The sequence below is a fragment of the Cheilinus undulatus genome, linkage group 14 (genome assembly GCF_018320785.1).
Source record: "Cheilinus undulatus linkage group 14, ASM1832078v1, whole genome shotgun sequence".
NCBI classification, from domain to species: Eukaryota; Metazoa; Chordata; class Actinopteri; order Labriformes; family Labridae; genus Cheilinus; species Cheilinus undulatus.
In genome coordinates, this window is record NC_054878.1 from 45,300,572 (window position 1) to 45,312,697 (window position 12,126).

A 12,126-nucleotide genomic window follows, 5' to 3' on the forward strand; every position below is an offset into this window, starting at 1 on the left:
TGGACCCTAATGATCTCTGCTTGACTCTATTCATCTTTACTGGTGTTAGTGGACCCTACTGGTGACAAATGGACTCTACTGGACCCCAGTGATCTCTGCTGGACTCCACTCATCTTTGCTGTTCTTTAGTGGACCCTACTGGTGTCAACTGGACCCCAGTGATCTCTGCTGGACCCCACTCATCTGTGCTGGTCTTCAGTGGACCCTACTGCTTTCCAAATCATCCACTTTAAGAAAAGAGCAGATAGATGAAGAAAAGAGGACAAAGTGGAGAGAAACTGAGTAAAATGAGGAAGTTAGAGGGAGAAGAGAGGAAGTGAAAGGAGGAACAGGAAAGGAGGATGATGAGGGGAAAGACGTCAGCAGCTGATGAAGGAAAGAAAAGGGGGAGACGAGGAGAGGAAGAGGAAGGTCGATGGAGAAAGACGAACTCTCTCTCTGCTGCTCTCTCTTTATAATTAGAACAAACCAGGAGAGTGTGCGTGTGTTTGTGTGCATGTGTGTTGCAGCGCCACATCTGATTGGTCGAGCTGTTGGCAAGGGGCGGAATGAAGGAGGGAGGATTGTTTCCTACGCTGTGATTGGCTGGATTGAAGCCCAGGGGCAGATGGGAGATTTCAGCACAGTGCTTGTCTTCCTCTTTGACTCCACTCTTCTCTTCTCCTCTATCTCCTTCCTTTCCTCCCCCCTTTTCTCCTTTTTTTATTTACTCCTCTTTTTATCCCACTTTGTCTCATTTGATTTCCACCTGGTCCTCACCTCCTTTTTCTCCCTTTTCCCCCCACAACTTTCCTCTTTTCTCTTTTAGTCCTATTTCTTCTCCTTTTGCTGCAGTTTACTCTTCCCTATCCTTACTTTTCTCATCTTTTGTTGTCTTCCAACTACATCTCCACCTTTTCCCCGTTTTCTTGCTTTTTACTAATTCCAATTTTTCTGTCTTTCCTTCTTTATGTTCTCTGTTTCATATAGAGATCATTAAAAACTTCTTACAAGGTGTCAGTGGGGAGGGTCATTATTGACTGCACAATATACAGATATTATCTCAAAAAGTTAAATAGTTGAATATTCTGAAGTTTTAGCAACATTTACGGCTGATATATCAGCTTTACATAATACAGTCTAGTTTTACTGTAAAAAAAACAACTCACAGATAGCTCAGTGGACAAGGCAAAAGTCAGCTGAATCTTGTGATATCAAACCTTTACCTTTTTTACACTTCAGTGTACATATTTTATTCTAGTTCCTTTTTTCTGCGGTAAGTTAATGTTGCAGGTGAAACTCTATGTCAAAGTTCTGTCGTTCTAAATGAATTTTTTCATCAATAAACCTCAGATTGGTACAGATTGCCTTGTATGTGGGCACCCTAAATTTGTTTTGCATTGCAAAAGGACTAGTTTTTCAACATGCAATTACGCATGAGATTTATCGAGATTAACTATAGAAACCTCAGTAAATAAACATAATTTTCAAAGTTGTTTGACAGCCAAATTAAAAGCATATAAATAGCTGAAAATGTTGTTCTGAGGCTCCAAAGAATCTGTTAATAATAAGTCCATTATAAGTGACAGAATTTCCTGGGCAGGACTAATCCGTTAGAATAATCTTGCTTCTTTTGGTTTTGTTTTGTCTAAACATTGTTTTGAAAATCAGAAGCCTTTGCCATCTAAAAAAACAGGAAGAAACGTGCCTTTGCCATCCTTTGCCATCCAAAAAAACAGGAAGAAACGTGTTTAAATAAACTGTCTAACAGAACTCTGCATTGACAGCCTGACAAAGGATTTAAAAGATTTTTGGTCAAAGCGTCATTTATGTCGTCTGTTTCAGGATCTCTCTGGCGCCATCGATGACCTCCCCACGGGCACAGAGGCAGCCGTGAGTTCAGGGGCGTTGGGATCCAGCAGTGCTCAGGGTGACCAGGGGACTCCAGCCCGTTCTCCCTTCTCCCCCCACGTCTCGCCTCGACTTCCTCCACCGGCTCGCTCCGGGCCATCCCCCTCACCTTCACCGTCCCCCGCAGGGTCCAGCAGCCAATCACGATCCGGACCTTTGTCCCCCAACGCCAGTGGACCAGGTAGGGCAATGTCAGCGTTTATTATCCATTAGATTTATTTAAAAGAAATCTACCAGATACAGGGCAGGGTTCAGACTCTCATGTGTCCCTATCAGGTCCTCAGCTGGCCCCCCAGGCCCCGCCCCCTGGGCCAGATGTTGGACCACACCCCTCCCAGTCTGCCATGACTCAGGACAGAGGTACGGACTTATCAGCAGTCTCAAATAAAACTTAAAGTTTTTTTTTTTTTCACAAATCAAGCTATGCTGAACTTCATTCCTTTTCTGTCTCCCTCATCTTTTCTTAAGGTTTCCCTCCCTCCATGCAGCGTAGCACCCAGGGGCCACAGTTTGGGCCCCAGCAGTCACCCATGTCCCCTCACTCTGCTGCAGGGGGGCCCATACAGCATGGCTCCTACCAGCAGGGCAGCTCATACGGCCAGTATGGACCACCAGGTAAACGACCTCAGGCCTGGGAGTAGAAACACCTTAAATAATGTAACAAAAATGAAACAAAACTGCGTTTATGCCTCCTTTACCAATAAAATTAAATACACATCTTATAAACTGTATCATATACTCACAGGACTCCCATAAGTATTTGTTCTGTGAAATTCTGCTGGTCTAGCTTGAACATATAAGACAGCTCCATCTGTATATACCTATTAAAGTCAGAGCATAGCTGAATGTTAACCATCCTCTTCTCTCAAGGTAACTACCCCCGGCCCTCCCACTATGGCGGGGCTCCCAGTGCCAACTACAGCAGCCCTGGCCCTGGTCCGGGTTTAGCCAACAGCCTGGGTTTGAATGCCAGCAGTCCCATGCACGGTCAGGGTCCGTCTACACCAGCAGGTCGCGGCCCTGGGCCAGGACCTGGAGGTCGGCCTTACCCTGCCGGAGGAAGCTCCATGGCTCCTACGTCCCCAGGCATGCCACAGCCTGCTGGGCAAGGAATGGGACCTCCAGGACCAAACGTCAGCCGTAAGCTGCCCGAGGTCAGCCCCAACGCTGGGCCAAGTGCCAACTCTTCGTCATCCTTGATGTCTAACACAGCTGCTCCGGGAAGGTGAGTTCTTATGATTTCCTTTATTCATATCAAATTATTGGACATAATTATTTTGCTTGCGAGATGAAAGGTAAAAAACATTCTGTGGTGCCTGGTGTCCCAGCAGTAGGGTGTGAAGGGAAGTGCCTCTAATTTGTCCCAATTCTCCTTATACCCTAACAGTTTAGAGAACCTATAAATGGTTATGAAGAGGCTGGGAACAGAAGGCTCTGGTTTTGATATGAAAATGGGCGTATCATCTGCATGAAGCATCAGTCTGTAGCTACTACCACCTATTTATGACTGATTTCTTTTCTTTGGAATGTTTGTTTCAGTTCAGCCTGCAGAGAGGAGGCAGTCTTTGGTCTGTTTTTATTTCAAAGTTAAGGTTTAACATTGTTACTCTTCTGCTGTAATGACCTGCGCCCACAGCTGCCATTTTTTTAACTGGCAGCACCTACTTCAGTTTTACTGCACTTCTCCCCACATTTGTTGATGTTAGACTATGTAAGTTGACTCTAGACATGGAAACTTTGCCTTTGAAAAGACAAACCAGATCAGTTTGATCAGACTCAGCACAGGAGTCAATGAAAACAATCGGACAAGAAGAGACAACCTTGGCCCACACATCAGTGCTAATTAGCATCACTGTCCTACACCTTTTCCTAACCCTAACCGAAAGTTTTTTGAAGCTTTCACTGTAAAAAGAATTCCTCCCATTATTGTTTTTCCCCTTACACTGTAAACTGTATTTTTTGTGTAAAGTTTGAGTCTGCATAAAGTTGACCCTTTGAATCAAATCTCAGTCTTTGTTGCCTCCCCTTCTCCCCTCCATCCCTCCTCCAGACCTCCCTTTGCTCGCTCCCCGGTCTTCAACAGCCAGTCCTGGTCCGGGGGTCGACCTGCTCCTTCTCCCACACCCCACTCCTCTCACCCTCCTCACCCTCCTCACCCCTCCCAGCTCCCTCACCCTACCAGCCTCCACTCACAGCAGGGATCGTGTGCTCAGCCTCAGCCTACCATGCATACCCCTGCTGAGCATTATGGGTAGGTCTAGTAATGGAAAGAGCCTGACAGATACAGTCAGTGGAATGACCTCCAACTTTGTCTTAACAGTTTTCAGACACATTAGTTTGATTCTTTTAAAACAAAGACAGCTGTACGTTCAGTATGTGTCAGGCTCTGCTGTTTTAGGACAAGTTTATGTTCTGTTTCACTAACACAACCACGTTGTTTCTTCTGAGACTAAAAAATGTGATATGTAATCTCATTACAGTTGCTGTATTATCGCTGACTGCCCTGCTTTCTATTTCTTCCTCTCCTTAACTTTTCCTCCTCCTTGGCAGTGTTCGCAGCACCTTTTCTGCTTCATTGGTCTGATTATGGCACATTCCAACCCCACATCAGCTCTGTGCCTTAACTGTAGTTATAAAAAGCTGTGTTTCCATCAGGGGGTCTGGTTTGATTCAGTACGGTTTGATAAGGTTTGGTACGCTAAACCCCAGAATAGTTTGCGTTTCCACAGACACCCGTACCCTCACTTGGTGGGCGGGCTATAAAAGCATGCATGTGAAGTCACAGTCAGCGCGAGTCAGCTGGTCCAGCCGCAGAGTTATAGAAAGGATGAGTGACAGAAATCAGTCGGGAATAAGGAAAAGTGGGACGGTACGGGTCGGTTTTTTGGGACTCTTTCCAACTTTTGCTCTATGGAAACGCAAAAAAATTCGTTCCGTACTGCAGTGAACTTAGTCGGACCGCTTGGTGGAAACGACCTATAAGACAAATCCACTAAGTGCTGCCCTCTGTAACCTCCTCCTAAATTTAATGATTGAAACTTGTTTATTTATGCTCGGTAAGGTTTTCAGGTTGATTTAGCTGCAAATATGAGAAGTTTTATCAACATTACCAACCTACAACAGCACTGAACAGGAAGTACTCGTATGAGGGCATTGGGACCTTATACTGGTGTAAAAATAAGGAAATGTAGCTTGGGCAGATTTTGGAAAGAGAACCGTTTACAGAAACATTTGGAAAAGCTTTGCTAAAAATTCCTTGCTCTGGGGAATACTTTAAAAATGTTATTTTGGAGGGTAATAATCCCATTTTCATCTGTATATTTTAAATGGATTAAATAATTGATAGTGCATTAATATGAATGTTTTACATTTTTATGAGTTTTACATCCCGGCTGATAAAATAAGTCTAAATGCCCGTACTAAACGTAAATACTGACGTGTAAGGACTCCCTATTGACTAAAACTGGACTTAAATATTTTTGGTCTGTTTTGTTTCCTCTCCATTTTACCAACTGATAGCTTCTCTCCAATGTTCTTTAATGTTAAAGACTCCTGCTGCTCTGAAATCTAAAATAATCCATATTTCTATTTTACTCCAGAGAGGGAGGTTTAATTTTGGCAGAAATATCTCAGCTGATATTCTTTTTCCTCTGGACGCTTGCCTCCATCTACCCGGGGCTTGGATGGAAACAGGGACATGTTTGTGCTGTAGGAATTTAAAAATAAAGGCTCATGTTGAAGATGATAGCATCTTGGATCTAAGGATGTATGCTTTTACTTTGAGTTCTTACCACCAAAGGAGCTGAAAACACATGACAAATGTTTCATTTTCCCTCAGCCTTTAACTTTTCAGTCGTGTCTCTGTCTTTAACTGCACGGGTCCTGGAGACCAACGCCTCGCTTCTTATAATAATCTCCTGCATGCAAGCGGCATCCCACCACTTTAATCCCATCTAATGATGACTAAACATGCTCTTCTTCTGTGGTGTCCAGGCAGGGCAGCTACATGGGAATGCCACCAATGGGAGGAATGGGCCCTGGAGGTCCTGGAGGTCCTGGAGGTCCATACAGCCAGCAACCAGGCAGCAACTCTGAGAGGATGACACCACAGGGACCCTCTTACGGCGCCCCGCCATCTGGTAGGAGCATAAAGGAGTGTATTTTGATAATTGCATTGTCATCATTTGAATGTTTCTCGACAACTAATTATAATTCACCTCTCAGGCCCCATGATGATGACATCAGATGGGATGGGGGCTCATCTAGACTCCAAGCAGAGGGTGGAGCTCGGCAAAGACGGCGTCTGTCCTTCCTCCGAACTGCCAAAACCTAGGGTAAGTGTTATGACTTTAACATATCACACAGTTATGCTAACTCCTGCCCCACTGTTTTTCTCTGCTGCATGTTCCTTACAGAAGCATGAGTGCTAAACTACAAAGGTTCAAATTCAGGCTCATTTATGCTCCCTTTATGTTTGTTTTTAATGTAAATAAAGACAGAAGGCAATGATTGTCAAATCTGAGAAACACACATTTTATTCACAATAGAACATGAGACTGATGTCCCCATTTCATGAAAAATATTAGCTAATTCATTTGATGGCAGAGACACTTCTCAAAATAGTAGAGACAGGGCCAAAAGAGGCTGGAAAAGTAGGTGGTGGTAATGGAAAACAGCTGGAGGAGCATTCTGCAACTAGATTGTTTAACTGTCAACAGGTCAGCAACATGACTGGGTGTAAAAGGAGCATTTTAGAAAGGTGTCTGAGAGTCTCTGAGATATAAAAATGGGCCTAGGTTCACCAATCTGTGATAAACTGCATCTTAAAATTGCAAAACATTCTCAGAAAGATGTTCCTCAACATAAAATCACACAGACTTTGTATATTCCAGCATCTACAGACCAGAATATCATCAAAAGATTCAGAGAATTTGGAGAAATTTTTGTGAGCAAAGAACAAGGCTGAAGAGGCCCTCAGGGGCCACTGCATTAAAAACAGGCATGATTCTGGACTGAAATCACTGCATGGGCTCAGGAACACTTCCAGAAATCATTGTCTGTCAACACAGTTGGCTGTGCCATCCACAAATGACAGTTAAAGCTGGATCCTGGAGAGAAGAAGCCACATGTGAACAGGATCCAGAAACACCACAGTCTCCTCTGGACCAAAGCTCATTTAACATGGACTGAGGAAACATGGAAAACTGTTCTGTGGTCAGATGAAACCACAGATGCCGTGTCCTGTGGACTAAAGAGGAGAGGGAGCATCCAGCTTGTTCACATCACATCCATCACAACAGCATGGTCAGGATAGACAACTAGGCAATCTGTCAGCTTTGTAAAGTTAAAGAAGTCCTCGTTTACAAAGTCAGAACTTCTGAAATCAGGAAACATTCTCCGTCAGGCTTTGTTGGCAACATTCACACCAACGTGTTAGCGTTTAATCAAACCGGTTTGTTCCAGTCAGGAGAAATTATTCCTGCTGCTCGGTGCTGCTCCTCGTTTCATTCGACAGTATTGATCAATCTGTTTCCAGCAGCTTGTTTGTCAGTGTTTCACCTGCGTACAGCTGGTTTTGGAAGTGTAACAGACAACCCAAAATAACTAGTTCCTCCTAATGTGAGCTTGAGTTCCTCCTGCACTGCTTCTCCTCAGATTTCTTCTCCTTCTGCTGCTTGTTTTTATCTTGTTTTCCCACTCTTGTTTAGTTTCCTCTCAGCTCTTCTGAGTTTTCAAATCTTCTCCTCTGACTCTGCTCCTCATTATCCAACGGAGGAGTCTCCTTGATCACAGATCTGTGTAAGATGTGGATGTGGCATTCAGGGTTACGCGCTCCGACTCGTCTACATCTCGTGCTTTGACTCGGCTCCACTTGATGGGAACTGGCTGCTTTGTGTTGGCGGTTTGTCGCAGAGTTACAGCAGCTCGTCTCGTTGCTCCGCTGAGACAACGTCGCTGCTAATTTCTGCCAGTCTCTGTTTGGTGCCGCAGCAGTTTGCTACGAGTTTGACGCTCTGCAGGTTGTTTCTCTTCATGTCAGCTGTCAGAAAAGGCTTCAGAAATTATGTGGGAAAGGAAGGTAGAAAATTTAAAGTGGGGAAGCTCACTTAGCTGTTACAATTCACAACATTTCCACTGCTTTCTTAGATATGTCTGTGGGTAAAGAGAGAGCACCATTTTCTGCTCAACAATACTGATTGTTTGGTTACTTGGTTTCTGGATTTTGCCAGTGGAATTCACAAAAGTTAGTTCAGATACAACACCAAAAATCAACAGCTGTGTTTAAGGTGCATTAGAGAAGAGTAAATAAAAGTACGTGTTTCAACTTTTTGTTGCACTTTGAAGCCCAGCAGAGGAAAGAGCGTTAAAGAAAAGCTCTGTGATTTTGGGCTGAAACTAGAGAGGAGGAGAGTGGTCAAATGTGGGAGTTGCTGCATTAAATAATCTGTATTTTGGTTTGTTGTATGACAGATTGTGTTTATTAGGACCAGGACAGATTTCCGTCATCAAAAAACATCTCTTAAGATTATATCCTCCTGAGACATGAGCTTTTGTTCAGAAAGCATTTATAGTTTTTCCTACTTATTTGGATCAGTAGGACCTGATAAAGTGTAACACCTAAACTTTGCCTTTGAAATATTGATTTTATTAATATTTTGAAATTTTTATACATTTTGAGTGTGTTTTAGCCTTTTGAGGGGGCCTCTGACAGTAAGAAATGGAGTCAGTCATTAAGAGACCTATTGTGTACTCTTTTTTCTGTTTAAGGCCATATTTGAACTAAATTTTCAGTTAATGTTTTGGATCCTGAAAAGTTTCCTTTTAAATAATGAGTAATTCCAAAAACATAAAAAAAAAAATCCTCTACATTTGATTAAAAAAATTCTAAGACATTCCCAAAAATGTCTGAGGAAATTCAAAAATAACCAAAAATGTTCTCAAAAATCAATTTTTCTGAAAAAGGCCAAAAAATTTACATAAAATTCCTGATAATTTTCAAGCAAATGAATCATATTTACAAAAAAACCCAAAATAAATTTCCTTAAAATATCATGGAAAATTATATGAAATTACCAAACATATTTCCCCCCAAATCCAAACAAATTCAGTGAAAATTCAGGAAAATTTCAAAGAAATTTCCCTACCTAAATTTCCAAAAAAAATTTTAAAAATGCATATTAATTCCTCAAAATCAAACAAAAGAACCAAAATATTTAAAAACACTGACAAACAATTCAAACATCCACAAAAATGTTCAGGAAATTTCCTGACAATTTCAAAGTGAGTTCTCCAAATTACTTCAACTTTAGAATTTTATTTAGTTATTTTAGAATGTATTAATGTGTTGTAGGAAAGCCACAATGTCCTCCTATGTGCACACAGGGTCTCAGGAGGATACAATTACAAAGGCTTGCCCTTTTTGTGGAGGGTGTCAGTGATCGTCTTCTGGACAATAGTCAAGTCTGTCTTCCCTATGATTGTGGTTGTGTGAACTGAACCAGAGAAATCACCTAATGAAAAATCACAGCCTCAATTTCAAGAATGTTTTAACCAATAAAATGTATTTATTGCAAAATGCTGAAGTTTGAACCTTAGATAAAACAAAATGTGTTCCTGTAAGTACAAAAATGTTTGTAATTTTCCAAAAACTGGAGGAATATACACATTTTCACAGGAAGAGAAATTTTGTTACCCAAGGAAATGATGTGAATAAATCATATTCTACGTAGTGCATGGATGTGTATCCACTTAGGGGGTTCCATTAACTATAGACTAACTGTCCCATCACCGTTGTTCCTCTGTTGTGTTTTGTATCACAGGACGGGTACAGCGCCCAAGGTGTGTCCAAGCCTCTCCCTCCCTCCCCCATGTCCCCCAGCTCTGCCAGCCTGTCATCCTATCATGGCGAGGACAGTGATGGCATCAGCAGCCCCGCCTGGCCCAAGGCATCAACCAGCCCCGTAAGTCCACATCATTCATTTTTATGATTTTAAGTTTTAAAGAGTCAGTTGATTGGTGGGTTATTTTTTTGGTGCTTCCTCTTGTGACTCTACTCTTCTTTGTGTCTCCAGAAGCCCGGCATTGCCACCATGACCAACGAGAAGATCACCCGTCTGTATGAGATGGGCTCAGAGCCTGAGAGGAGGATGTGGGTGGACCGCTACCTTACCTTCATGGAGGAGAGGGGGACACCTGTCCCAAGCCTGCCCGCTGTTGGGAAGAAGCCTCTGGACCTGTGCAGACTCTATCTGTCAGTCAGAGAGATCGGAGGCCTGGCCATGGTAAAAAAAAAAAAAAAAAAAGAACAGTTCAAACCTATTGGTTTTAACTTTGATTGTAGTTTAAAGATGATCCCTGCTGAATTATGGAAAATTGGTGTGGTTTATAAACATTTTATTCCTCTTCAGGTGAACAAGAATAAAAAATGGCGGGAGCTGTCGTCATTGTTGAATGTTGGGACGTCCAGCAGCTCAGCCAGCTCTCTGAAGAAGCAATACATCCAGTATCTGTTTGCTTACGAGTGTAAAATGGAGCGAGGGGAGGAGCCTCCACCTGAAGCCCAGGGGCTCGGTGGAGACGCCAAGAAAGTGACATCACTACAAGCCAAGATACAGCCTCCGTCTCCAGGTAAGGAATCACCTGCTTTTAACCATAAACCAACAGGAGAGGTTTAAAATTTGCAAAACTGAGAGCTATAAAACTGTGAGAATTGGGGCATGTAGGCTTTAAAAGATGACATTTTCTTTATAGGCAGGGAAAGAATTTTTAGAGGCTCTACAGAATGGCAATCATCTTTCAAAGACAGAGAGTAGAATGTTACATGAGCTTTAAAGTATTAAATGATCTTTAAAGACAAGGGTGGAATGTTTAAAGGCTTTGAAGGATGGTATCACCTTTCAAAGGTGGAGGCTAGAAGCTTTAAAGGATGATATCTCTTAAGGCAAGGGTGGAATGTTTGGTTGGCTTAAAATGATGGAATCATCTTTAAAAGCAAGGGTGGAATGTTTTATTGGCTTCAAAGGATGGTATCATTTTTAAGGTAAAGGAATGAATGTTTTTTAGGCTTCAAAGGATGACCTTTTTAAAGGCAAAGATGGAATGTTTTAAAGTCTTTAAATTGTTAAATTTTCTGTCAGGGCAAGCTAGGAACTGTTTCTGTGTTTCTTGTCTGGTGACACCAATCATGCCAATATAAATTAACTGAAAAATTTCATGGATTGTTATGAGTGGAATGGCACAATTAGACAGTGTGAAGCATCCAGCTGGAATTTTAGGTCCTTAGATAAAGAAATGAACCGATACTGGCTGTCTAGGATTAATATAATGGTTGACATAGTATCAGACAGGCATCAATAACATTTAATTCTTAATTAGTATCATAATCAGGTTTTAAATTCTGGTATTATGTCAATCCTGCCCAGGATTGCTCTAGATTCTTTTTGTGTGAATGGGGCTGAAATGATCCCAGATTTACACACACACTGCTGGTTATGTAACACGAAGCGGAGTGAGTTTCAGGCAAGGGAGGGGTGTGTGAACGTAAACATCGGTGACCTCAATCTGACCTAATTTCCCACGATGCTCTCTCTCTCTCTCTCTCTTTCCTTTTCTCTCCCTCTCTCTCTCTCCCTGGTTTAATGAGTTTATACCACACTGCCCTACAAAGACAGAATACGGTAACTACACACTACATTTGGTCAAATATTTATGATCCCAGCTGCTCTCCAGGAACATTTCAGTCCCAACGAATGGATCCTAAACGTACCAAACCGACCTTCTCCAACAGTTCTTTACAGTGGTTATTTCTTCAACCAGAAATATGTTGAGCAACATCGCATTTTTCCATAACATACGAGCCGTATACAGTAGTATGTTTAATTTTGTTTAAAAGAAATTAACATTTATCCTCTCTGTGTATAGTCTGTAAAATCTGTCAAAGTTGATTTCCTTTGGTTGTCATGCTTCAGTAAGTTTGCCGTACAACTAGCCATCATTTTGTTAAATCTTGGTTCTCCTCATGGTTCCCCATAACTTAACGTTCTTCCAGTCAGATTACTCTAAACCCTTAATTCTCAGCTGGTGATTTCAAACCAAAAAGATGCAATTGAAAATGGGTTGCAGTTGTACACCTAGAAAAACAATATGGGGCAAAAAGTCTATAAGGGGCTTTTATTTTGAAGGATATATCTCCATCTCTTTGTTCCATCTCAAGTCAAAATTGTCCCGTTTTCTATT

At 42.0% G+C, this 12,126-nt stretch overlaps 1 protein-coding gene across 1 annotated transcript in view; it reads left to right on the forward strand.

The window, feature by feature from the left end:
• The window catches only part of arid1b (AT rich interactive domain 1B (SWI1-like)), a 47,059-nt gene that overhangs the window by 22,008 nt on the left and 12,925 nt on the right, over window positions 1-12,126 (forward strand). Inside the window, exons 5-14 of the mRNA XM_041804945.1 lie at window positions 1,825-2,071; window positions 2,167-2,250; window positions 2,359-2,505; window positions 2,761-3,115; window positions 3,941-4,141; window positions 5,884-6,029; window positions 6,115-6,224; window positions 9,711-9,851; window positions 9,963-10,172; window positions 10,299-10,518. Of these exons, the coding sequence (XP_041660879.1) occupies window positions 1,825-2,071; window positions 2,167-2,250; window positions 2,359-2,505; window positions 2,761-3,115; window positions 3,941-4,141; window positions 5,884-6,029; window positions 6,115-6,224; window positions 9,711-9,851; window positions 9,963-10,172; window positions 10,299-10,518 (1,861 nt within the window). The remainder of the gene's footprint in view (window positions 1-1,824; window positions 2,072-2,166; window positions 2,251-2,358; window positions 2,506-2,760; window positions 3,116-3,940; window positions 4,142-5,883; window positions 6,030-6,114; window positions 6,225-9,710; window positions 9,852-9,962; window positions 10,173-10,298; window positions 10,519-12,126) is intronic.